The sequence below is a fragment of the Pinus tabuliformis genome, chromosome 8 (genome assembly GCF_031772625.1).
Source record: "Pinus tabuliformis cultivar Carrire ecotype Pingquan chromosome 8, CPIR1, whole genome shotgun sequence".
Lineage (NCBI taxonomy): Eukaryota > Viridiplantae > Streptophyta > Pinopsida > Pinales > Pinaceae > Pinus > Pinus tabuliformis.
In genome coordinates, this window is record NC_142294.1 from 495,449,093 (window position 1) to 495,476,974 (window position 27,882).

Consider the following 27,882-nt stretch of genomic DNA (forward strand, 5'->3'; position numbering starts at 1 on the left):
AGAAATCCAATGTGAGCTTCTGTGTATGAACGAGCCACAAAGTAGGAGAGTGAATCACTAAAAGCGAAGCTCATAAATTTGAGATCCGCAAAAATATATAAAATTGTCACACCAATGTAAGGTTAGGCTCTAATTTATAGTTGTTTCCAAGTGCCAGACGACACATCCATTAGAGGCGGCAAACATGAAGCCAACTTTTGTGACTTGGAGTGAAATATATTTAAATTCAAATTTCGCTCAAACTAATATTAAACATATTTTTCCATGTGCCATGATTTGTCACATTAAATAGTGCCCAACACATTAATATTAATATTACTTTTATCTATTTGAATTTTCCTTTGACCATTATAAATTCTCTTTTCGGGCACAATGGGCTTCATTTGGGATAGCTGGGTTTCCCTTTGGGAAATTCATCCCGAAGCTGCCCAAATTTCAACAGGTCTAGGGACATGACTAACACCACTTTTAAAAGCCATTAATGCTACAAAAACAATAAAGAAAGCTGCTAACCAAAGATAAGGATGCCCACAACCATCCTCTCACTAGAAATGCACAAAAGCTTGTTTCCAATGCTCAAAAACACAAAAAAATGCTTGCTGTGGTTGTCGGAAACCCTTGTTGTTGAAGGAGTTGTGAGGAATGAATGAGAAGAGAAGGTTTCTTATTGGAAACGAAAGTCTGTCAGAGTTTCTATAGATTTCTTTTTTTCGAATGAATGTGAACAACCGAGTTCAAAAATGAATTATTGGTCAATTTATCTTAATTTCCATATATTAGAGGTTTTAGTCTTTCTATGGGTCCCTGATCCTCCTGGGCACTTGAGTGGACCTGAAAACTTAAACAAAGAACCGAAACACAGAGGTCTAGGGACAAAACCCACTGATCCATACAACCCCACATTCCCAGATTGACAGCAGAAACGTTTCAGATATGTCTTCTACTCATTTCGGCGATTCATTCTGGGATTTGGTACAAAGGGGATTAGTATTTCAGGGAAATTTTGAACATGTTTCATACCTGTTTCAGTGTTTGGCAGCTGGCTTCAGTATGAAGGGGCGATGGGTTTTTCTTGCAAGGTAGTGGTAACTGCTTTAACATGATCCATCTTCAAGTCTAAACCACTGAATATAGCTTGTTGGAGATTGTTAACATGTAATGCAGATGGCAATAGTAGCAAAAGTAAGTATTTCTGGAATATAGCCCATTGCCTCTGCATTTGACAGCCTTTGCCTCTGGCCTTTGACAAATAAAACACTTGCACTGTTTCTCTTGATCGACCACTTGATTTGAGGCTTCCATGTTACAGAGAGAAATGAGCCATGGTGCTGGATATCATCTTGAACGTAGTTAAAATGCAAAGGAGCCACATCTATGATCAACTGTCAATATGTTAGGACAAACTTTGCAAATATTGTGTCTGCTGCACTGAACTCAGAAAGTTCCAAGTTTCCATAAACATGTAACAGTACTTAGATTTTCTCATTTTATTTAAGAAAACAGTCATTTTAATGCCCCTAATACTCTTGGGTGGACTGGAAACCTAAATACTGCAGACACTTGAATCAATAAACAAAGTGTTTATTAAGTTTGAACTTGAAATTGCAACAAAATCACTGTCAAGTGACTTACTTGGTTAGCCACAGCATATAGAATGGCTATAATGCAAGGTAGACAACAGCAGACAGCAATGCCAATCATACATGCCACCGCAGCACAAAATGCAACAAAACACACATCAAATGCCAGAAACACGATACAGAGCCTGCAATGTAACCATACAATCATGCAATCCATTAGTTCAAGAAATTTGTCATTATATAAAAATTTTGAGCCCTTAACTCCATTTGTTGGAAACAAATACTAGAAAGCATAAGTTTATGTACCAGTATAGCCGTGGAGCATCCTCTGAAAGAGATTTCCCACCAGCAATTAGCCAATAAAATCCAACAATCCACCAAAAAAATGAAAACATTGTGTTCACAGATTCCAGCCGCTTTGCTATACTGAATAGAAAAACATTAGTGCGTAAGAATCTGAAAAACTACACTTTTGTACAAGATAAAAGCTGATGTAAAAATGAAGAACATTCAGTTACCATGTCAAAAAATGATAAGCTTCAAACAACCCTTCAGATTATTTGGATACATGATATAACTGGGAAAGACAATTGTCAAGATTGATTAACTTTCCTACTTAATAATTACTTTGAAGATTTCAACATCTGAGTTTGTTGTCCGAAGTTCTAACAATAGAGTAGTTCTCCTGAATGAAATAAACTTCCAACTTAATAATCAATTTGCAAGTTTCAAGATTTAAATGTGTTGTCCTGACAATAAAGTAGTTCTAAATAAAAGTAGCATTCACAAAACAATTTGATTTATAGCATGTTTGTAAAATCTTCCACGGGAAGCGGTATCCCCAATCTTTCAAGAGTTAAAAATATAAAAAGAGCTCTACACATTTGCATAAAATCCCTTCATTCAATTTGCATCACTGATCAAGGGGCATAGAATAGATGGTGATGGGGTGTACTGTTAAGTCACTCCATCATGTGAACGTCACCAGTTTGAAACTCTGTGGCCAAAAATTCAGTCATGTTAAGGGCTGGTGTGGCCCAGGCCGGGTGTGATCCCCGGGTGATTTTGACGGCTTAAATGCCCCTGGGTTGCGGTTTATCAAGCCACAAGTCAAGCCTAAAGTCAAACTCAGACAACTTGACAAACAAACAAACAAAATTGCATCACTGATCAAGTTCCAAAAATTCAGAAACCATGCTAATGTTGCCTGTCCTTATCCAACTATGCATAAGTCGCTGACAAGAATACCCTTTTTCTAAGTTAATACCAGCTTATATCCATCTCAACTTGGATCTATTAAGTACCAAGAGTGGGATCTATGCTGGTTACGTTCGTTTGTTTGTTTGTTTATATATATATATATATATATATATGACTTTGTTTATATTAGCATTTAATAAAATAATTTTTAAAAAATGACCAATATCAGTGTATCGACAGATATGAGACATCTTTCCACCATACTGGGCTGTAGGATGTACCTCTCAACACAAAAGTCAAAATAATGTGTTATCAAGGTTAAGAACCATCACCATGTGCGTGTGAGAGTGGGCTAGGGAGGAGAACAAAGGGAGACAATGACATCGATAAAAATAACTATCTTCCTACCCCTTACCTTGGATCATACATAGATTTTATTTCCAATTTTTTGGCATTAAAATAAATAGTAAGATATTAGACATACCCCTTACCTTGGATCATACATAGATTTTATTTCCAAATTTTTGGCATTAAAATAAATAGTAAGATATTAGACATGCACAAAACATTTATCTTTGATTTGGAAATTATTAAATAATTATATATTGGAAGAATTAAATAATTATGTATTTATAAAAATCTAACACAAAAATTCATGATGTCAAGGATTCAAATTTCCCATGGCCAAGCATGAACATGAAATTGCAGAAAGCATCAATGATCGTAGAAGCATCACGAGTGTGCGTTGGTTGTCAACTTATGCATACTATGGGAGAATATCATATCTCAATCATTTGACATGGATTCACAATTGTGTACATGTGCTTCATGTCACAGATACATTGCAAAGGGACAGAACAAGAACTTTAAAAGTGATTGAAATTAATGAGATGTCGGATATATTTATATTTTAAAACAAGTAATAGGGTAAGACTTACAATAATGGTATAACATGTGATGCCTAGTTGATAAAAATATGGGAAGACAAGATAAATAAGAATCGCATATGCAAGCATTTATTGGACTTATTTTTATTCTAGAAAAATAATCAAATAATGTATAAAATTATTCACCGTACAAGAAGTAACTCTAAAACACCAGTTATTCATCATAAGACCAAATTCACGCTAGGTGATTAAGCAAGGAGATATAATGTTAAAAGAGAGCATCCTCCGAAATATCCATTTAATGATTTCACATTGAATATGCCATATCCACCACTGCTCTTTTGTGTCATACTTTCCGATGAAGTACATAGGATACAATATGCTCCACCAGCATTTTAAAAAAAGAAGATTGAGTTATGTTTTATATAGTTTGCGGAGGAACACACCCAACAACAACACACAACACGATGAAGCACATAGGATACAATATGCTCCACCAGATTTCGGAAAAAGAAGATTGAGTCATGTTTATATAGTTTGCGGAGGAACACACACAACAATTTGATAACAGCTTACGAAAATAATATAGCTACATACTCTGAATTGAAAAAAACAAAGTAACTTGATCACATTATGACAATGGCTGATGAAGATAGCCAGCAAACTCCAGATGAAACACTAAAAAGAGATGTTGAATTTGGTATGAATTATGGCTTGGAAAATCTAATTAAAGCTATATAATATTACTCACTCAAGCTAATGTCAACTATACATGAGTTGACGATAAATTGGAGGTAACACAGTAGATTGTATGCAATCATTGTGCATGACCCCAAGATAGCACAAGTGGCTTAGATTTGTTTAAAATTGAAACAGTGTGCAACAGCCATAGCTTCCAGGCACATGGGCTTTTGCCTTTGGCAGGCAAGTATTCAGATACTCAAGGGACCCACTTACTGGAGAGTGTGTAAAAGGTTCAGCATTTTGTCAAAGGGAGTTGACCCCCACATAATCAATAGTTATTTCAACATTTAAGACTGTAAACTTTAAGGGCAACTTCATTCAGTTGTAGCTTACAATGTCAAGGACATAACCAATGATTTTGACATCCCATCCACTTCTCTTGGCTAACTACACTGTTGGGATACGGATTATTTTCACTCCCCAAGTTTTCTTAATATAGTCCATCAAGTTTCATGGATGAGGGAGGCAGGTGTGGATGGACAAGAAGACAGCTACAGCAAAAAGTATATTTAAAAATGAAAAAAAAAAATATTGTATAAATCTTAATCAAATATCATTCCTGACAGAGTTGGCCATCCCACACTAACTGTCATGCATACATTTCGCAGCATCGCACGCTTAGTGAGGACACATTTAAACCTTACTCCAAACTTGCAATTTGTCGATTCTCTATTACATATTGGTTAGTTTTGAGGCATGATTAGAACTCAACTCGTGTGATCTGACACTGCCCACCGTAAATTTGCCAATTAATGTTCAATTTTTCTTCAGGTTGATCCTTTATGGTAAGGAATTGCAATGATTCTTTTTACTAATTGTAGCAAAATTTATGAAATATGCTTCCCCTTATATTTCCATCAGTTCATAGTTGTAGCATCTCATATTTGCACATAGGATGTAAACAATATGCAATAAAAGTCCATAAAAACATGGAGTAAATGAGCATATAAAATAAACTTCAAAGTACAGACAACCAAACTATAAGTGCCATCCCACTATCATAGCAAAGTATCACAAGAGTTACATAAAGCATCGAAATACATTGAATCATCTTGGTAAAATGTGAATGTGTCGTAGCATTAATAAATACACGAGAGAGGATTCCTCTTAAATGGACCAAGATAGAAACAACTGCTAAACATCCAACTTTAAATATGGAACTCTTCTTATCTAACTGACCAGCCAACACTAGTGAAGTTCAATGTACTTTGGTGGCTCAACCAGTATGGAATGCACGGTATATATGAATATACCATTGCAAATCACGATAAACTCAAAATTAATTTTGTTTTTGCATAAGGGGACTCATGCAAGTAACAGACTCATCCTACAACATCTCGGCCAATACCCTACACCAGTAGTCTTCCATAGGAGAGCCAAAATTAACAATCTAAAATATTGGAGTTTGTTGAAGAATCTAGGGCAGTTAGAGTTGATGTGATTCTACTTATCATGATAACTATTTGTGAGGTGTTTTTAATTTTCTTATTAGCACAATCTTTAATATTAGAGTGTGTCTTCTTAGTTCATCAAATAGCTACCAAAACAAAGAGACAAGAACACAAGATGTTGGCTTTCTGCAAGGGCCAAAACCTCTCACTCTTTGTGAGGAAAACCAGCACAAAATTCTTCTTATAGAGATTCCAATTGACGAATACAAAGACCATGACCCCTGACCTATTAAGCCACTCCAAGACCAAGACACCAATCCTCTTCTTTGTCACTTCTGAGATCATCTTCATTACTGCTGCTCCACCGAAGTCATCATTATTGCATTACTGAGATCTTGACACCTTGCTGCACCTTCATCGAGAATATTGCTGCACTTTTACTGAGATATTCATTATAACAACGAGATCATTACTGCTGCACTATTGTCACATCTTCACTGAGATCTTCTCCTTGTATCTGTGTCTTTATCAGGATCATGATTATATCTATAAGTATGCCAAGACATGGTGAGTCACTGTGAGATATACCGAGATCATGACTGTGATTTTTCTCCCTGCATTTCACCATCATAGATATGCTGCGTCTGTCTAGTATGCTGAGACAGAGTATGCACCGAGATCCTCATCATTATAATCATGCCAAGACTGTGACTGTGAACATGCCGAGAGGGTATTATAACAAATGTGCCGAGACTGTGTGCTACTGTGGGATCATCGTGATCCTCTCCATCGCAATTGTGTCAAGACTGTAACTGTGCTACTCATCTGAAAAATGCACATGCTGCATCATGGACAGACTCCGCAATTACCTTACTGTGGCATACGAAAAACCTTCCTGTAACTGACATCCGAAACTTCAGAGGGATACGAGTTCTGCACCTGTACTTTTGCGAAGTTCAGTGGGGTATATATAGTAGTTATGTCTCCATAAATAAGCCGACATGTCACAGTGAACCGATGTGTCTCTATTTGCAAGCCAACATCACTTCTTTAGCTTATTTAATTCATTTGCAAGCCGACATGACTGTGTTCTTCATTGTTTTGCTTGCTGCCTTCTTCAAGAGGATTGTGCTTGTCTTGGAGAGCTAATCTAGTCACTAGGTAGACTCATATACATTACATATATGCTCAAGAAGAGCTCTTTATACATGTCTTTGACTCTGCTACTTTCCTAGACCTATGAAATGAGCAAGAAACTCATTCTTATAATTTACAAAAAAAAAAATTCTTTTTCTTGACAAGTACAAAGATCAAAATTACATTTGTAAATACCAAACCTAGTTAAACTTTCTTCAACAGAGTTTTCTAAACCTCTTCCACAATTCATGGTCCTTATATCCAGTGCCTAAGAGGTATAAATTTAGACAAATAATGACTAGATGTCATAGGACCATTAAGGGGCATTTAGTTATTCCCACAGATATCCCCTTTTCCAAGAAAATGTCCTTCGGAAGAGAAGCAATCTGCGCCAAAAAGGGACATCTCTGGACAGAGACACTTGGGATGCACCTCAGCACTACATAGTTGATAGTTCTTCTGAATATACATTTGATTTAAACATGGGCTACCTATATCTAAAAAAAGGTCCAGCAATACAATAAATGGTCTTCTTCTGCCTCAATGATCACCAATATTATTTGCATACAATTTCTCTCAAAGCAAGACCAATTTGAAGCGGCAAACATCTAACAGAAGACGAACTGAAATTTATTCCAACATTGTACCATTGGATAAAAGATTCATGCCTAGACAAACTGGATTTTAAACTACCATACTACATCTCGGCCAATTACCCACACTAGTAGTCTTCCATAGGATTCTAATATATTGGAGTTTTCTACACCTCTTCCACAATCCATAGTCCATACAACCGGTGCCTACGAGGTATCAATTTAGACAAAGAATGCCTAGACGCCATAGGACCATTAAGGGGCATTTCGTTATTCCCACAGATATTCCCTTTTCCAAGAAAAGTCCTTCGGAAGGGAAGCAGTCTGTGCCAAAAAGGGACATATTTGGACAGAGAAACTCTTGGGATGCATCCTCAGCACTACATGGTTCTTCTGAATATCTATTTGATTTAAACATGGGATACCTATATCTAAAAAAAGTTCAACAATACAACAAATGGTGTTCTTCCACCTTCATGATCACCGATATTATTTGCACAATTTATCTCAACGCAAGACCAATTTGAAGCAGTAAACACCTAACAGAAGACCAATTGAAATTTATTCCAACATTGTACCATTGGATAAAAGCTTCATGCCTAAACAAACTGGATTTTAATCTACAATACTAGTTTAGCCCTGTTCCTCAAAATCTAGCCAGTCCTCTGAGATGCCTCACAACATGAGAGCCAGACTAAGACACAACAATGAGGTAGATGCCACCGTCACCTCAACACTGCACCTCCTGCTCTTTAGTGGAATTTCACCACATGGGAGGCTTCCCAGCATAGGTCACCTAAACGATATTCTAGGTCAAAGGTTCAAAGGTGACACTTCAATAGGCTTACTCAAGGTACTCAGGCTAAGAACAAGGCTAAAATCATTGGGACAAGGAATAGCATACCTAGGAAGCAACGTACAATGGGGATGTAACCTAGGGTTTTTTGTGTATAATCAAAAGTATACAACTAGGCATACAAGGAAAGAGAAAAGGTTTGCTATAAGGATATGATCAACAATGGGAGTCACAAACCTTCAAATGACCCTAAGTTGAAGCCTTGCTGCACAATTAGGGTTTTTCTAGCCCTAGAATTGCCTAGGGTTGATGACGTCAACCCTACAGAGGAGTTCCAACCATGCAAATTGCTAGATTTTGGTGTTTTAAGGCTCAACAAGGTAGAATGACCTCGAACCAGCCCAATGTTCATGCCCTAGTTGAATTTAGCCTCAAACCTTAACCCTAGCAACTTGCCTTGAACGGTTGAGATTTAAGGAGGGTAAAAAGATAAGATTTTGAGTTTTGACCACAAATATGGATGCCAATGCCTTCTATCTACCTGGGTGATGGAGTCTTAAGGGAATTTAACCACAGAAATATGAAATCCTTGAAGGGAGTAAGGGGGAAAGCCTCGCTTTTCACTTGCTAACCCTAACTATCACTTTAAGCGGGGATAAATTTACTAGAGAAAAGCTCTCTAGGAGGTTCTCTAGGGAAGTTCAAGGATACAAATTAAAGCATGCAAAAATTAACCAAGTATTTCATATAAACATAAGCATTTAGACATGGAACATAGAAAAACCTAGCAACATTACATGCAATAATCATGAAAGATATTCAATAATAAGGTACTCACAATATATCCAAGAAACAAGCCTTCTTTATCCCAAAATGACATCTCCACAACAAGCACTAGTTTCTAGTAGCCAAATATCCACAAAAGATCACATCTCCACAAAGTAGCGAAGTACAACAAGCTAGGTCGAAATCTCTAAGAGAGACTGAGTTCTCCACAAAGTGACGATGAATGAATGAGTGTGAGGTGACTCTCTATTTATATTAAGTCTACCTCACTTAATTTCTAACTAAAAGCCCCTACACAAGTTTGATTTTTGAGTGGACAAAAAGTAAATTAGGGTTACAAACCAATCATTTAGCTTTACAACATAATTTGCCACTATAAGCCCACGTGTGATCCGTAAGGCTAAAAGTGTTATGACATCATGCCCTTTCAGGGCTCCAAATGGTCCATCAAGGCAAAATCTAGGCTAAAAATGTCTCCAAGAATCATGATCATCCTCCATTTGAGGAAAATCCCCAAATTATTCATCAAAGTAGCTCTGAGGGTCCAAAATCCAGCTATGGGTGCCACACATCATCTCCAATGGGCGTCATGTGTTGATTTTTCTACAAGGTACACAGTAGAATTCTATTTTTTGCCAAATAATTACTTCCTAATGATTTTACACAGTATTCTTATGCCACTGATATCATTGAGCAATTACACTTCAGAAAATATCAATAGTAAACATAGCAGAAACAGTAAAGATTATAGAAAGACAACCATGCACAATAGAGTCAATATCTTTTAACATGGGAAACCCGACCTTGGGAGAAAACCTAACAACTTTTCTTTAGGAGAAATTATTCTTCAACAAGGTTTATAAATCTAATTTGTCTAGAAATTTGTGCCAATATCCAAGTAAAAAATATAGTCAATCCTGGTCAAATTCCAGCAAGTCAATGTTGGTCAAACCAACCAAAAGTCAACACCAGTCAAACAATCAACTTGCGATTAAATTTGGCCTTGTAGTTTGTGGTCAACTCCTACAGTCCACAGGCAACTCCTATGGTCTGTGGTCAACTCTTGTGGCTTCGATCAACTCTTGCGACTGTGGTCAACTCATGTAGTCTATTGTCAACTCCTGTGGTTTGTGGTCAACTCCTACAGCCTAGTCAAATCTCAGTCAAGTAGCTCAGCCAACAATCAACTTGTCCTCCTTTTCTCCACATGTGCAACTCTCTAAGAGACCTCAGAAAGATGAAGAAACTCACTTTCTTGGTGGAGAAAAAGAGATGTACTAGTTGAATGGGGGTAAATTAACCCCAAGGGACACAACCTTTCATGAATTGGGCCGACTTGGTGTCCCAAAAAAAATATATATTTTTAATTTCTTAAGATGACTTGGAGACCTCTTTGGCAAGTGGGAATAGCTCCCAACGCTATGAAAAAATCAACACTCCCTCTTAGCAAGAGAAGTATTCTCCTTAGCTGCAACAATTTCATCTTAGCTGAAATTTTTCCTCCATAAGAAAAGTTCATGCTCTTGCTATGTTGATGCATGTTTATAGATTGCTCCATCCTAGATAGGCAATGCAACTCTTCACATGCACGTCTATAGATCACTCCATCTTAGAGTAGGCAATGTGAGTATATTGGACCATTTACCCATGGCCAAATTAGCATGCCTGACCAAAGTCCTTTATGGTTCCTCAAGTAAATCTCCTCTATTCAAATTAGCATGCCCTAGCTAAAGTCCTTCATGGCTTCTCAAGAGAGGATCTGCCCTTGGACCATTCACCCTTGGCCAAATTAGCATGGCCCAGCCAAAGTCCTTTACGGCTTCTCAGGGGAATTTCATCCTCCACTAGTCAAATCAACATTACCTATCCAAGTCCTTATGGCTTCTCACGAAAAGATCTGTTCAATCCTACAATTGCCTTGGGCCATTCACCCCTAGTCAAATCAGCATGACCCAGCCAAAGTCCTTCACGGATACTCAAGTGAATGTATCCATCTCCCTTGGTCAAATCAACATGACCCAACCAAGTTTGTCTGGCTTCTGAGGAGATGGTCTGATTTGTTGAAATTTCTAAGTCTGACACATTAGAAATCCCTACTACATTATCTGGTTTAACTTCTCCTACTCATTCATTCCATTAAGAAGTTATTTATAAATATAAATACTAAAATAAACACAAATGCAGCCTTAACTCATATACAAAACAACAACTGAAATAACTGAGACAAACACACAAGGGACACCGTTATTTTTGGACAATCGTCCCTGAAAAAACCCAATGCGAGAAAACCAGTGCAACAGATATGAGGGTTTTATTATTATGCAATTTCTGAATACAACTAGGGTGCCAGAAATGGCTCACCCAACAGAGAATGCCCTCAGCAGAAGTACCTCTCCTCAGAGACAGATATTCCGGCTAGTCGCTAGATGATCGATCCCATAGAAACTACTGCAGCTCCTTAGCTGGACAACGAAAGTTGCTCCAAGCTTCTCCACTGCTCTGCGTTACTCAGTTAGGGATTGCGTCAACCTTCCCAACTCCAGTCTACCCCACGAAAAATCTCCAACGCTGTCTCTTGGCCCTGCGTCAGCTCTGGTAGCCTCCGCGTAGCTACTGATGCCTCTGTGTCAACCCCTTGGCTCTCTGCGTCAGACCTCTGACCCTCTGTGTCACCCACACTAGCCTCTTCAGCCTCTGCGAAAGTCCCAACTGCCTCTACATCAGCCTCTCCACGCTCTACGTTGTCTCTCTGGCACTATCTCTGCCTCTCTGCAATGTATTCTCGACCTCGTGCCGAATTGCCCCTCGCTACAACAAATCACTAGCTCGATTCTCTCAGCAAAACCCCACTCCAGAAAATCGAACTGACTAATCAATTTGGTGTATCTCCAACTGGCCCTCAAGCCTCTTCTTATACTTTTCCTGTTGACGATTCAACGGCTGAGATTAAGTCCCTAATCAACGACTAAGATTAGATCTGGCTTGATCCTCGTTATTTAGAACTTTCTTACCCATATTATATTAATATACATTAATATTTTAATTTTCCTAAGTTTAGACTTAGGAACGCCATTAAAAATATTAATTATTTTAATATCTCTTCATCTTGGTGGAATTTCCCCAAACGATTTCTGGGTCATGGAGATCTCATGTGCCTTAGCCTCTCCACCAATTTTCATGGCTAGAGTATATCTGATGCTACCAAAAATCAACATGCCCAATCCTGCAAAGACATCAACACTCCCTCTCAACGAGGGAGACATTTTGCATAATGGCAAGCTTGTCTCTAAAGTATACAAACTTTGCTCTAAACAGAGACTTGGTGAGAATGTCTGCAATTTGCTCATCTATGGATATGTACTGGAGCTTCACTGCTCCCTTCTCCACCATGTCTCCAATGAAGTGACCTGATCAAAGAGTCCTACAAGAAGCTTCTTAAGCCACACTGCTTTACGAAGCTCGACACTAGCTACGATATATTTTGCCTCTACTATACTGAGTGCGATGAATGTCTACTTCCTGCAAAACAAGGAAATCATAGTTGATCCCAAGCTGAGGCAGCACCCCAAGGCGCTCTTTCTATCTTCTGCACCTTCAGCCTAATCTAAATCAATATATCCCTACAAGTTGCAACCTCACTTCACAACCTAAGACATGTCTCAAACCATATCCAATTGTACTACGCAGGTACCTCAACATTTGCTTCATTGCATGCCTTGGCTCAACCATAAACTGGTTAGCTTCCTTCATTGAATCCATCACCACAACTTCTTTCTGGTCATCCAGAATGTGTGCTCCCTCTGACAATGAAGTAGATCTTGTTGTCTGGCATGGTCCCCTCATAGAAGGCATACTGCTCCTAGAGACCTCCCGTCTCTAAGCATCTATTCTGACAATCTCAACCCATGACATCCTCTTGGAAGGTTGCTCCTTCCATTCTATTTGATTGTCTGCTTCCTCGGAACTACAAGCTCTTCCGGTCATCTGGCACGGTCCTAGATGTCCTAACAATCTATACAATCCTCCCTCTCAAACATTAATCACTCCTATTGATTCTATGCTCAAGCTCTTAAGTCATACAAGAACCTGATCATCTAGCGACTAGAGCAAAAATCTCCTCATAGTCCACTCCCTCTTTCTGGGAGAACCCTCTTGCCACAAACTTTGCTTTGTACTTCTTGATGTTGCCATCTACTGCATGAATCATTGCATTGGCAATCTCCACAATTCTTCCTTCTGCAAAACTTCACTCAAGAGGCCATGGAAGAAAAAAGAATTATAATGAGGCAAAATACAAGGACAAGAGGTTGACCAAAAAATAAAAATAATCAAGAAAAAAATATGAAGTACTTATCTCTTGATTAAGGAAGAAACTGTTGAGGATTGTCAACTTCCTCTCTAACAAATCTATAAGAGAAACTCAAAAACTTGTCATGTGCCTAGAGGCACAATTGTCCACAAACATTATTGGTAGTAGATCCTAAAGGAAGAATTCCTTTGACTTCTTCTAAGGTGGATGCTCATCATCATCATCATTGACATTGAATGTTGATGCATGCTACTTTCCCTCCCTTTTCTTCTCAGGACACACTGGAAGGCATAGTGTCCAAAATCATGACAAATGAACCAATTGATGTTTGACATATCCTTCTTTTTTTTATCTTGAACAAGAGCGGGTCTTCTACATGTATTCTTCTTATCAAACATTCCAAAGTTCCTTCTTCCTTTTCCTTTCCTTGTATGAGCTACAAGAGTTTGAGTTTCTTCATCCTGCAGATTCTACAAGTTATTCCTGGACAACAATCTGGTCTCCTCTTGGAGACAATCAGTCCATAGCTTATCAAACGTAGGCAAATTTTCTCATGCAGAGAGTCCCTAAATAAATAACTCCCATGAGGAAGGAAATCCATTGAGAGTCACTGCAACTAGCTCTATATCATCAATGTCATCTCCAATGGCTACAAGCTCATCTCTTATCTGGGAACTTTCATAAGATAGAGACAACAAAATTTGATCTAGTCATCCATGTTTTCTCAAGGTTAACTTCCTATTAGTGTCGTTGCTTTCATACAAACCTATCAAAGCATCATATACTTCCTCGGCAGTCTTCAATGCAACAACATGAGGAATCAAGTGGTCCTTTATGGAATCTACCAAGATTCTCTTTGTCTTGGCTTCATTCTTCTTATATTTGGCTTTCTCCTCAGCTCCTTCTGACTCTGTAATAAATTTCTCCACATGATCTTGAAGCTCATTCTCTTCCAAGATAAGGAGTATCCTGGTCTTCCAAGATCTGAAGTCGATCACACCATCTAACCTGTCTTCAACTCTGAAACTATGCCATTTTGACAAGAGATCCAAAAACCAATCAAGCTGCTAACTTCAATGGCTGCTCTTTCAAGAAAGCTTGGATACCATGTTGAATTTTCTACAACGTACACAATAGAATTCTGTTTTTGCTAGATAATTACTTCCTAATGATCTTACACACAGTATTCTTATGCCATTAATATCATTGACCAATTACACTTAAGAAAGTATCAACAATAAAAGCAGCAAAAATAGTAAAGATCATAGAAAGACAGTAATGCACAATAGAGACAATATTTTTACCCTGGGAAAAACCCAACAACTTTTCTTTAGGAGAATCTATTCTCCAACAAGGTTTACAAATCCAATTTGTCAAGAAATTTGTGCCAATATCCAATTCAAAAATGTTGAGAAATCAATGGCAGTTAGAATACGGTGATTTCTCTTTACTTTGATAACTACTGGTGATGTTATTTTACTTTAACTTGATGTACTTGTAATTATCTTCTTCTTCACTTGATTATTATAATGTTCTTATCATCAAACAATTACCAAACTATGAAAATCAATAGACAAGTGAACACAGGATATAGGTTGCTAGCTAGGGCCAAAACCTCTCCTAAAAAGGAAAACCCACAAGTAATTCTTCTCTTCTTATAGAATCTTTAAATGACGAATTACAAGACCTTTAGACCCAAGACAAAGACCCTTCCAAGACCAAGTCAACCTTCTTTCTTGATGAGCTTTCCTTCAAAGTCAAAACAACTTCCAGCAACAGATTTTCGGCCTTCCAGCTACTATTGCAATTTCAACCCCCAGCTTTTCCTACAACTTTGACCCCCAGCTTCTCATACAACTTCGACTTAGCAACTTCTCCAACAATTTCGACCTAGCAACTTCCAGCAACTTCGCAACTTCAAAAGCCCTAGATTTTCTTCGCACATGTGAGAGATAGAGACCCAAAAACTTCGATTCCAGCTTCTTCCTTCTTCTTCTTCTTGCTCTTTGTCCTTCTCTTTCCTTCTTGCCTTTTTATTCTTGTAATCGAACTTCTTCTCTTGCTTTATTGAATTGCTTTGATGTGTTCTTCAAATGAGGTTGAATGCACTTATATATAGGCTTCCAAGGGGTACGAATTTCCTTCATGAGACCGACTTCATCATTTGTAGGCACCTTCATCACTGTCTCTCAAGGCACATACCCCATCCAAATGTTCACAAGGTATTGTCCTTTTAGGACCATTCCTGTCTTGGATTTACACATCCTTCAAGAATCTCCTCTTCGACTACTCTTGCATATTGGATGCCCTACCTCATCCTCAAAGAGTATCGTTATTGGTTTCATATGCTTACCCAATCCTCCATTCTTTCTTCATCATATGAAAACAAGAATGATGTGTCTATCTCTCCTTCTCAACTAGGGAGGATCTACTCATTCCTATAAAAGGAATATACCCAAGCTCCCTCCTAACTAGGGACTTGTTTCCCACAACAGTTATCTGCACTTTAGTGGAGATCATGGTACTATCCATTGCTTGTACGAATCCTCCTTTCTGCATCATCATGTCATGGATAAACTTCAACTTCTTCATCATGGAGCCAACTTCTTCGTAGGTCTTCGCCATCTTCTACATCACTTTCCCTTTCCTTTTTGTAGTGTTGAATGAGGTAATGCTAGTCATGCCATTTTCTTTTCATCGGGAAGTGACCTTTTTCGTCATCATCTGGCTATCCTTCATAATGCTACCACTTTCCAAGTCATGTTTCTTTCGAAATCATCCATCCAATCTATGTGTACTAGTTGTAGGTGAATTTCTACAACCCTCTTTTGGTAGCCTTGTTCCAACCCAACCAGATGCTTGCTTTCAAAATCAAAAAGTGAACTTCAAAATATAATTACCTCTTCATGATGGCCTTTCGTCATAATATCAACTTCTACAACATCAACATCCTGCATACTATTCGAACCCATCTCCAAGACATTTACTATCAAGGTTCTCCTTCTTCATCATACTTATCAGGGTCTTCATACCTTCTCCATGGAGATGTCATAGCTAATCCTTCTAATTGTTATCAGATGTTGATTACTCATCTTATCTCAAGTGACTATAGGTACATCTTTACGAACTCTTCTTCCAGCTTCATCATATACTGCTTCCTCGGGATCTCAATACATAGTTCCTTCATCATAGGAACAATGGTTGCCAACCACCTCATATTTTTCATGAGGTCATGTAATGTTGATTCTATCATGTCATCATATAGAAGAGTTCAAGGCATATTGTATTTATGCCTTCATGTATCATTTAGAAGGAAGAGTTTCCTTTTTTTCAATCATGCTCATGAGATAGAGCATTCTAACCATTCTATCTGCAATTAAGTGATGACATGGCTTTATCCATCTATCAAAGTTAACAAATATATGCATACCTCTTCCTTCATGTGATCATCTAGGCTTCCTTCAGCAACTTCCCTTTCCTTGCTTGAAGATGAAAATGCTTCAACTAACTTGTCATGTTGCACTTCTCAATCTCTTGCTCTCAAATGTCTTGAAACATTTAATGGTAACATTTAAATTTAATTAAAAGTTAACATTTCCTTTATCTTTCATTCAAAAGTTGACATTTCCTTTATCTTTCATTCAAAAGTTGACATTTCCTTTATCTTTGATTCGAAAGTTGACATTTCCTTTATCTTTCATTCAATAGTTAACATTTCCTTATTTTTCCATTTTACCCTTTTACTTCAAGAATTTAAGATGGCCATTAATTGCCAATATTTTTGGTGCCCTCAAATTAGGTATTAAAACCAAAAATGTGGGTCCCAACAATCAAATTAAGGAAAAATCAAACTTTTCTTTTGAGCAAACGTGTTATACGAATGTTGAAATGCACTTGAAACACATTTCAATCCATACGAAATGCATTTTCCACACATGAAGAGTGTTTTGTACAAATTGAAACACATTTTTATTGTGTTTCAGTGTTTCGATATGAAAACACAACCAATACAATGGGCGGACGAGGAAGGGGCACATTTCCTACAACATAGAACATAATATGATATATCATATTATCAATGAATAATTGATTCATTTATTAAAATGGAGTTTACCTCCTTATATATCAGTGTTCATTAAGCAAACCATTTCTAACTATGAATGTGGGATAGACTATTTTACCCAAAAACTGAACATTAACATATACCAGCCTAGATCCATCGTAACTCTGGATCTATCAAGCACCGAGAGGGATCAAATCTCTTTCCACTCTTAAGGAGGTTTGCCCTTTAAGAGATTTGATCCCTCTCATGGCTTGGTAGATCCAGAGTTAAGATGGATCTAGGATGGTTTAATTATTAATTATAATTATAACTATTTTTTTAATTTTAATTTATTTTATTTGCTTTTATGTAATTTGACCCAATCAAAATGTTTACAGGATAGGATAGGACATTACAACATCTCTACCACATGTTGAAAAGTGTAACTAGGTTCGGTCTTCATAATGACATGCAATTATGATTTTATGTAATGGGATGTAAAGAAGAAAAATAAATTTATTGTATTGCTTGCTTCATGGGTTTCATGAGCAAGAGATTTTTTTTTGAGTCAAGACTCCCATTGAGAATCTTTAAGAATTATTTGTCATCTAGTCATAAAATGATAGAGTCCTTGTCATGTAATGAAGTCATCTTACACTTTGTAAAAGGTCAATCTTGTTTATGTAAAGTATCCTCTGAGACCTTGTCACCTATGCTCTTCAAGTCGGCCTACAACGATGGAAGAACATGTTAGAAGAAGTCGGCCTAAACACTAGTAAACATGTCGACCTAAAGGACATGTGTGGATGTGTATATATAGCCACACTCGGCCTCACTTTGAGGCAAGCAAATCGACAAGAATTCGGTGAATAAGTGCGAAGAAGAAGAGGCTACAAAGAGAAATGAAAAGAAGATATAGGAAGGATTCTTTTGGGTCAGCGAAGAAGGTATTCTTCTAGGGCAGCGAAGCAGGTATTCTTCTGGGCAAGCGAAGGAGAGTCTCTTCTAGGCATAGCAAAGGAGAAGTCTCTTTTGGAGTTAGTGAAGTAAGGTTTCTTCTGGGATAGCGAAGAAAGGATTCTTCTGGGGTCAACAAAGGAAGGGTTCTTTTGGGGTACTTGTTTTGGGTGACCGAGATAGAGATCTAGAGAACGAGATTCTCTAGAGGAAGCCAGTGAGATCATAGAGATCGAGTTTCCTAGAGGAAAACGAGAAAGAGCAGTGTGAAGGATAGAGACCAAGTTGGGGAGCAGTTCGAAGAAAGTCGAGAAAGGGAAGAGGCAAAGCTTCAAGGTTAGTGACAAGGTTCTTGGGAGGATACTAGAGTCAAGGGTCTTTGTCATGGTCTTGGTACTCATCAATTGAAGATCTAGAAGAAGAATTTTGATCGGGTTTTCCTCTTAAGAGGTGTGAGGTTTTGGCCCTGGCTGACAAGCCTACATACTGTCACTTGTCTTTTATTGTGCATATTGGTAATTGTCATGATGAAAAGAACACAATAATAACATAACGAAGAAAAGACTATAAGCTAAGAAGTAAAAGTATATCACAAGCAATTATCAAGCAGAAAAATCTTTTAACTATTCATGCCCTAGATTTCTCAACATGGTATCAGAGCTTAGGTGTTGAAGTCAAGAAAGGGCATTCAATCAAGAAGACATCAAGCCTCGAAAAAGGATAGTAGCACATTCAAGGGCTACCGAGCGCAAAATATTCAAAACCCTAGATCGAAGAAATCTACACCAGCAAGAGTCTTGAAACCATCTTCAAGAAAGGAGACTAGAACATTCAAGAAGGATTGTGAATCGAGCTCTCTCTCATCAATCACTCAAGAAGCAAATCCTCTATCAACGTCAAGATTAAGGAGGAAACAAGAAACAATCACTCAAGTAAGTCTATGACTATATCTGATAACATCAAAATGTCTTTTTGGAAGGAAAGGAATAAATTGATTAGGAACGTAAATTACCTTGCATGGAAGAAAAGGACAGACCTAAATCTTATTGAGAATGATGTCATGGATCACATTAAGGGGTCGATAACCCAGCCTCCAAAGGAAGATACTCAAGCACATGCTAGATTCATGAAGGGAGAACTGAGAGCCCAGAGGATTCTTATAGAATCTATAAAAGACTCTCTAATCCCATATGTATCAAAGTTGGAGACTGAAAAAGCTATATATGACAAACTGGTAGAGTTCTTTGTCGTAAGTACTGGTGGAGAAGTAATCTCATTAAGGCAAGAACTCTACAAACTGAAATTATCCAAGGAAGAAGGAATAACCTCATACTTCATGAGGATATCAAAAATTCGAGATCAACTTCAAGAAATGGGAGAAGTTATGTCTGATAGAGATATGGCCACAGTGGTACTAAATGCACTACCGAAAGAGTGGGGTAACTTCACTTCAAATTTATATGGGAAGAAAGAAACTACTCCATTTCAAGATTTATGGTCTCTGTAAGATCAAAGAAACCAAACTGAAGGCAAAAGTTGATGTAGGATCAAATGACAGAATCAAGAATAGGCTGCTATGACAAGAATAAAAGGGTAATTGGAAAGTTTGGTCCTCCAAAGAAAAAGAAGAACATAGCTAAAAGATAAGATGCTATGGTTGTCAGGAACTTGGGCACTATAGAAGAGATTGTCCTAAACATAATAAGGACAAGAGGGATAGGGAAGAAGCCCATATTACCGAGGAAGTGAAAGAACCTGAGACAAAGAAACTTAAGAAGGAAGAAGTAAAAGATCTCTACTATGACTGAGATGATCTTCTTCACTAGAAGGTACTTTTCACTTGTAATTTATAGATAGGAAGTAGTGTAAATAAGATAGGATGCATCAGATTAGAAAATAGCATCATGATAGAAGCATTAGAAGTAAGAGCTCTTGACATGGGAAGCAGAAAGAATGTCTGGAATAAATTCTATTGATTACAAAGAATAAGAGCTCTTGGAAACCTCATTGAAATCTCAAGTGATACTTATAGAAAGAAGTAGAGGTCATCATCGACTAGGATCATCATACAATAGTCAATAAGGAAACATTTGTTGGGTGAGGATATGAAAGATCCTCAAGTTTCTCTGATGGAATCCTTATCAAAGGATTCACCAATCTAGAAAGGAAGCAAATGTTTCATCATTAAATATAGGAAAATCAAAATTTAGATCAATTTTAGGACTTTTGTTTTTGCTATTACTTTTTCATGAGTGGTGTTATGTTGGTATATAACCAGTCAGCATTGCACCAGTTTTGTACGAAACCAACCAATTCAAGACAAAATTGGTCAAAATGGTTTGAGTAAACGATTCCAACTAGAAAACCCCCAAAATAACCCAAAGAGGCTTCAAGTCTAGTTCAACCAATCCCAATAAAATTGATTCATTTATAAGCCTTTTGGAAACAATGTTTTAGAAGTCAAAGTTAAAGTTGAAATAGGTCAAGTGTCTAATTGGATGTCGATCCAACTCAAATCGAAACAGGACCAGTTTATATTTTATAAAATGGTTTATTAAGAAATACATGAAATGCGAAAATGTAAAAGAAAAAAATATAGTCATGCACACTCAAAATTCCAAACCATTTATCTTGCGCATATTGTACTCTTTGTTTAAGTGAATTTATTTGCCAAAATAGACTCTATGACACATGTGCAAGAATTTTATGTTAGTTAACAACTTATCTGAGTCTACATGCTATAGCCAAAACGGAATATGATTCTATCCCCCCTATTTGATTATTATTCATTCAAGATGATAGTCCAGGGGTTTTTTACTTTCAAGGGCCATTTTGGGGGTTAGGAAAGCAACAATCCCCTTGCGGCCTCTCTATGCCACTACAAGGCAGGTCAAGAGCAAAGCCCTCATTTTTCTTTTGAAAATTTTAAGTCCGTTTCGCACAATTTCCATTAACTTCCCATAGTATCAATGCATCAATCTCTCTCCATAATAAATTTGCTAATGGTGATAGAAATGCTTGATTTAACCTCCTCAAATCAATGGAAGATGTTGAATTTATCTTTTGCTCTCAATCCCTTTGTTATTTTTTCAAAATGACTCAAAAAAAGTCAAGAAATCAGATTTTATGGGCAACTTATTCCACAACCTACATGGCCTGTGATGGACCAATTCATTATGGAACAAACCAAAACTGATCTAGGACAAGTGGCATAAGGTCTGGGACAAACTGCCGATAAAATTTGGTGTTTTTAACCTTTTTTACTTGTTTTGAAAAGCAAAAGCAAGGGATAGACAGAAAAGGGGAAATTCAACATCTTACATGAGGAAAAATCGAACCTACTAGTTTGGTACATTATTGGTTCAGTTCCAAACCAGTCTGGGACAAGCCACACATGGTCGAGAAAAAGTTGCCTTTAAATTTTGTTTTCTTCTTTTTTTAATGACTTACTCACTTTGAAAAGCAAACGCAGGAGATTAGGAGCAAAGGAGAAATTTAATGTCTTCCATCAAGATGAGGGAGGGGAAAAGAATTGGTCCCTGAACTGATTTGAAGCCTATTTGGTGCCTTTGGAGGTATGGTTGACCGAAAAACCCCAAACCAATCCAAAGAGGGTTCTGGTTTGATTTGGTTGATTCCAATAAAATTGATCTGTTTTTAACCCTTTTAGAATAACTTACATGCTATTTTCCAAACCGATATATTGAACCATCAATTTGGTCCATCATCAAGGAAACATTTATGATGTTGCAAACTAGTTCACTAAAAAACATGAGAAAATGAGTCCCCACCTACTTTATAAATCCATATCATAATTTTTGAAACCATATCACAACCTAAGATTCTCACACCACATTTTAAAGTTGAATATTTATTCAAACCAAAGGAGGCATCTACTCATCGCAACGCAACAACCTCAATCAAGTTCAATGCCAACATTGTTTGTCAAACCTTACTACAGTGCCACGTAATTCAACACAATATAAATAACATTCGTTGCTAAACAAAGGTTGAATTGACCTCAATTTTGCAATAGTAGTTAAGGAAAACAATAATCAATGTATTAATTGAAATTATATGTAGAGAATCAAGCAACAAACTTATGCAATACACAACATGAATGGTAATTGTTACAAAATGATTTGGAGCTTTCTCATGGCAAAATGTCATCAAGTCATGGAACTTTCTAGTGTCCCAACTCCTTGAATGATTCTTCTTTGGGTTCAAGACCCCTATGTCTCCCTCACTGTGGGGTGGGGGGGGCAGCGTTAGTGTGCTTAACTATGTCCTAGGTAGCCAAGGTGTTCTCCCTTATATCAACTAACTTTTAAGTATCCTTATCCCTATCCTTGACATACCCTCCTATCCATTTCCCTCCAAATTGACCTTCCCCCAACCTTGAGGGCCCCTCGAACCACTATTTTGTTTGATGAAGGTGACCCAGATGCCTGATCTTCTCATCTCCACCCACTACTCTTTCCCCACTCCCAATTTACATTCCTTGAGTCAACCTCCTCCAAAGACACCCATGTCTCTTCAACTATTTTGGAAGCAACCCTTAGTTCCTATCCCCATACCACCAGTTCATCATCCCATTCTCAAAAGTCCAAATATATCCCTATTATCTAGTGGTATCATAATGAGTACAAAGCACATCACAAACAACCCTGTCACTTCTCCTTCCATGATCCCACCTCTTATCCACATTTCTAGAAATCTTATCATTGTTTTCTTCATGGGATTATGCCAACAGCTAGATCAAGGCACTGACTAATGCAACAACTTCGGGTTGACCTAGGTTGTCATTGATGTCAATATGGCAATATTCTAGATACTAGATGATGATATGAAGCCAAGGGGAAGCAGAGCAGATCCATGAAGAGACAGGAGCAAGGCCATCAGGATAGCCAAGCCATAACCAAGAGTTTGTTAACGAAGGAGTTAACAAACAAGGCATATCAAAGCATATTGCAGAATATCAGAGCAAGAGAGGCATATTGGAAAAGGCAGAAGCCATCAAGGTATGAAGGTATCAGAGGAGGTCTTTGAAAGACATTGCCAAGCCAGAGGAGCCACATTGGAGCAAGAGGAGCCACAATCGGAGCTACAGGAGGAGCCATATATATATGTCATATATATATGCCAAAGAAGAACATATCGGAGGAGCAAAGAGCAAACAGAGCCATCGGAGGAGAAAACAGAGCTATCTGAGCTCAGGAGGAGTCTTATCGAGAGTAATACATGCCAAAGAGTCTTATCAGGAATAATGTATGTCAGCCAAAGAAGAGCGGAATACATATATGCAGAATTCATAGTTGTATCCCAATAAGTTGTAAAGACTCCTTCATAAGAAGACTGGTTGTCATTAATGTTGTAGCATGGAGACTACAGTGAAGCTATAAACATACAGAACTCAGTAAAGAAGAGTTCTAAGAGCAGAACATCACTATCAAACATGCCTTGACAAGATTGGGTTGGAACCCTTGGGGTTGGTGCCTCAGAAGTAAGAAGGATTGGAGTCCTTGGGGTTGGCGCCTCAGAAGTAGGAAGGTTTGGTGTCCTTGGGAATGGTGTCTCAAGAACTGGTAGGATAGAAGTCCTTGGGAGTTGGTGCTCCTAAGTCCAAGATTGTTGCCTTCGCGAAACAAAGTTGGAGCTCAGGAGGTTGGAGCCTCACAAAAGTCCAAGTTGGTGCTTGGCAACTGATTGCAACCATCTATATATTGTATCTATTTTATTGCAAAGATTATATTAATAAAAGCATCGATACTTGTTGTTCATTTTGTGTTCTGTATATAAATGTTTTAACTAGTAAAACAATAGTTGAAAAGAAATACTGATTCACCCCCCCTCTCAGTGTTTCCAACAATTGGTATCAGAGCCAGTACCTTCATTCAAAGCCTAACAACTTGAAGGTTGATCTTTAGAACACAAATGGCTAAGTCAAGGAAGAAAGTCTCCAATCCTCCTAAGGATGTGTCTCCCTCTACCACTAAAATAGAAGACAATCAATTTGAGGAGGCTCCATGGTTCAATGGGAACTTTAATATATGGGAAGCAAGAATGAGGAATTTCTTACAGACTCAAGGCATTGAAATCTGGAAATCAGTGATTGATGATAGCAGGATGGATGGAGAATCCAAGGACTACAATGCAAAAGCAATGAAGGCAATCTTGAATGGACTACCTGATTCTATAAAGAACAATCTAGGAAAATATTCATCAGCAAAGGGTATATGGGACAAACTTCATGACCTTCACTCAAAAGGAGCATTGACCATGACCATCAATCAAGAAGATGATGGAAATCAAGAAGGAAATCCAGAACCCATCATAGAAGCTGAAAATGAGAATGATGACATCAGAGCCAAAGCAGACCTAAAAGATGAAGAGAATGAAAAAGATTTCGTAGAAGATCTCCTCGCTCAACTTATGGTTGCCATGGAAGAGATTAACAATTTGAAAAAGGAAATTGAGGAACTTAAGAAGATAGCACTAGTTGGTGACCAAGATCAAACAAGGGATAAAGTTGACCTTGTCAAGCTTCAAGTACAAGAAAGGGATGAAGAGCTTGCTAAGCTTAAGAAGGAATTTCGTCAAAGCAAAAAAAAGCATTATGAAGAAGTCATATCCATGACAAATCAATTGGATAAAGCAAAGAAACGGGAAGATACCTTGTCAAGTCAACTTGAACAAAGGCACAAGAGCTTGAATAAACTTGAAGAAGAGATTGGTCAGTACAAGGTAGAGGTCTCCTCTCTCAAATCTCAACTACAAGAAGCAAGGAAACAAGCACAAGGAGCTGAAAAGACCAGGGAAGAATTAGAAGTCATAGAAGGACAGGTTGATGAAGCAGGAAAGGAAAGAAACACCATGATATGTCAACCAAAAGCAAAGAATGAAGAAATCTTCAAAATGAAGACAGATATCATCTCCCTTAAAATAGAAATAGCTGAAGCTACTCGTATCAAGGAAGAAACTGAGAAACAACTTGCTAAGAAGAACAATGAGTATGAAAGATTGGAAGAAGAGATTATCTTCCTCAGGAAAAAGGTTGAAGGAATGAACAAAATCTTGAAGAGCTCTCAGGCCTTGAATGACATGCTCAGCTATCACAGATGTCCATTTGATAAATCAGGTCTCAGGTATGCAGGTGAATCCTTAAACAAGAATGATAATGCTTCAACAAAAGGGATGTGAAGAAGACAGAAAGAAATGGTGATGCTCCCAGTTCCAGCAAAGGCAAGGAGAAACATCAAGGCTACAATGGAGGAAATCCTGCTCCAAGAAGAAATGTAGATGATGTCAAAGATGCGAGAGGCAATGGTTATCATCAAAGGATCTCAAGGCAGAAAGGTTTCAGAAGTATATCAAGGAAATCTCCATCTCCCAAGTACCAAAGTTCATTTTTTGGTTATTGTTATTCTTGTACAAACTTTGGTCACATGGCAAAAGACTGTAAAGCATATCATAAAGATAGATATTGTGGTCCCCAACAATCTCCAAGAAACAATTTTGCAGGAAGAAATCATGAACTCTTATTCATGAACAATGAAGAATGCTTCAAGGGTCATAACATTGGTCATATGGCACGTGATTGTAACTTAACTTGGGCTCTTACACAAGCTAGAACCATGCAAAAGAAGAAAGTTACACAAGTATGGAGAAGGAAGAAAATACAATCCGAAAGTATGGAGAAGGAAGAAAATACTATCCGAAAGTCCCTTGAACTCTCCAGCCCACAGCACATGTCATTGGCCTAAATTTTGACGATCTAAGCATTTGATGGGAAGCAAAAGAGATGATGCATACAGTTAGGGGGAGCCTGTGATTCTTGATCATTATTACAGAAACTATTAGTGAAAGGATCCCTATGAAATCCTTGTTGAGCTATATTAAAAGTCATTCTTTGATAAAGATCAGTTCTCAGGAGTATTCCATTGAAGAACATGATCCTGTAACAATTATTTGGACTGTTGTTAAAGAATGCTTTCCACTTAATCACTAAGTAGTATTTGGAGCAACAGAGAAGGTCATCTAATGCTAAGAGAAATAGGGCAAATAACTATGGTGCTGATATCACAGATGTTAAATGTCATGACTCAGGAATTTAATGTGAGAACAGATAAATTATGGACACTAATAGAGGCAATCTTCAAACAAACAAATACATCTGGAATGGAATTTGAAGTAAGAGCAGGTGGTAGCATATAACAAAAACTAAAGCATTGCAAGAAAATGCAAATCAGCAAAATGAATTTAAAAGACAGTCACAGATTAGATATCTAAATATGCTAGCGGAAATAACTTGCAGAGATGTGTACAAGAACACAAGGAAAAGATGGCTCATAAAAAGGAGAATGTTGTGCAGTCAAATATAACTTATGCTAATACTGGTCACTTAGAAAATATAGCAACAATCCTTAATATGACATCGTATCCGCGTTCAACAGCTAACTGGCGGGTTTGTAACAGTCGCAGCAGTTTTCGAGCGGACTCAAGGCTGTGAGTGATATTTAGGGTTGATCACCCGATACCATTCATCGACCGACACGTGGCAGGAGAAGGAGAGAGGAAACCGCCTTATCGAGTGAGTAATCCTCGTGCATATAACTCACCCGATATCGTTGTCGAGCATTGGATCAAATATGGTTTTGATCTATGGTGCAGGATCACCAAGCAACTTTGATGGTCGGGTGTAATATCAACCGTCGGATGGGATGGTAGGATCTACATTGGAGGATTGAACCGAAAAAAGGTAAGCATCGATAAACGCGCCAAGGCTATGGAAAAGCGGAAAATGCAAGTTCCCGTGTGTTTAGGTATATTTCCATTATACGAGGGTTATAATAGAATTAAAGGGAAAACTGTTGGACGCAATATAGTATTAAGCTATATAGCAACATGGTATCGGAGCACAACCTCTCACCATCTCATCCAAATGCAATGATGTTGAATATTGGATGACAGCGACTTAAGGAGAAGCACAGAAACACAAAGGAACTCGGATCTGAAGAAAGATGGCAAGAAAGCAAATTTCAGTGGCGTTTTCTCTTGATTTGGACTATGAAGGCCTCTTAATTCTGACTATGGAGATAACAACATGGATTGAAGCATAAAAACCTGGACTTGGACACTTGGTGTATGGCTATTTGCAATCTGATTGAAAGCATTGAAGTAGAGCATCTTTAAGCATTGTTGAAGCCATGATAAAGTAGTTCTGAGACATGAAAAAGGAATAATGTGCTAATTGATGATAAAGCATCAATCCTTCTATCTTGAGTAAAAAGAAGAGCACTCCTTTGCCATTGATGTCTGTTGTCGCATAGATTGTCACGACAACACTTAGACCGGGGGCTGTCACCCTGATCCTCGATCCCTACGTTTAAGTCGTCTCCCGAGGCTAAGGGGGGTAGACCCTATGGGATGAATGAAGACCAACTGTGGATCAGTTGGGTTG

The 27,882-nt window shown here is 37.8% G+C and overlaps 1 protein-coding gene across 1 annotated transcript in view; it reads right to left on the bottom strand.

Moving 5' to 3' along the window:
- The window catches only part of LOC149236252 (E3 ubiquitin-protein ligase At4g11680-like), a 163,243-nt gene that overhangs the window by 100,999 nt on the left and 34,362 nt on the right, over positions 1-27,882 (bottom strand). Inside the window, exons 2-3 of the mRNA XM_089372355.1 lie at positions 1,887-2,006; positions 1,633-1,765 (exon numbers count right to left, since the gene is read on the bottom strand). Coding sequence (XP_089228481.1) covers positions 1,633-1,765; positions 1,887-2,006 — 253 coding nt within the window. The remainder of the gene's footprint in view (positions 1-1,632; positions 1,766-1,886; positions 2,007-27,882) is intronic.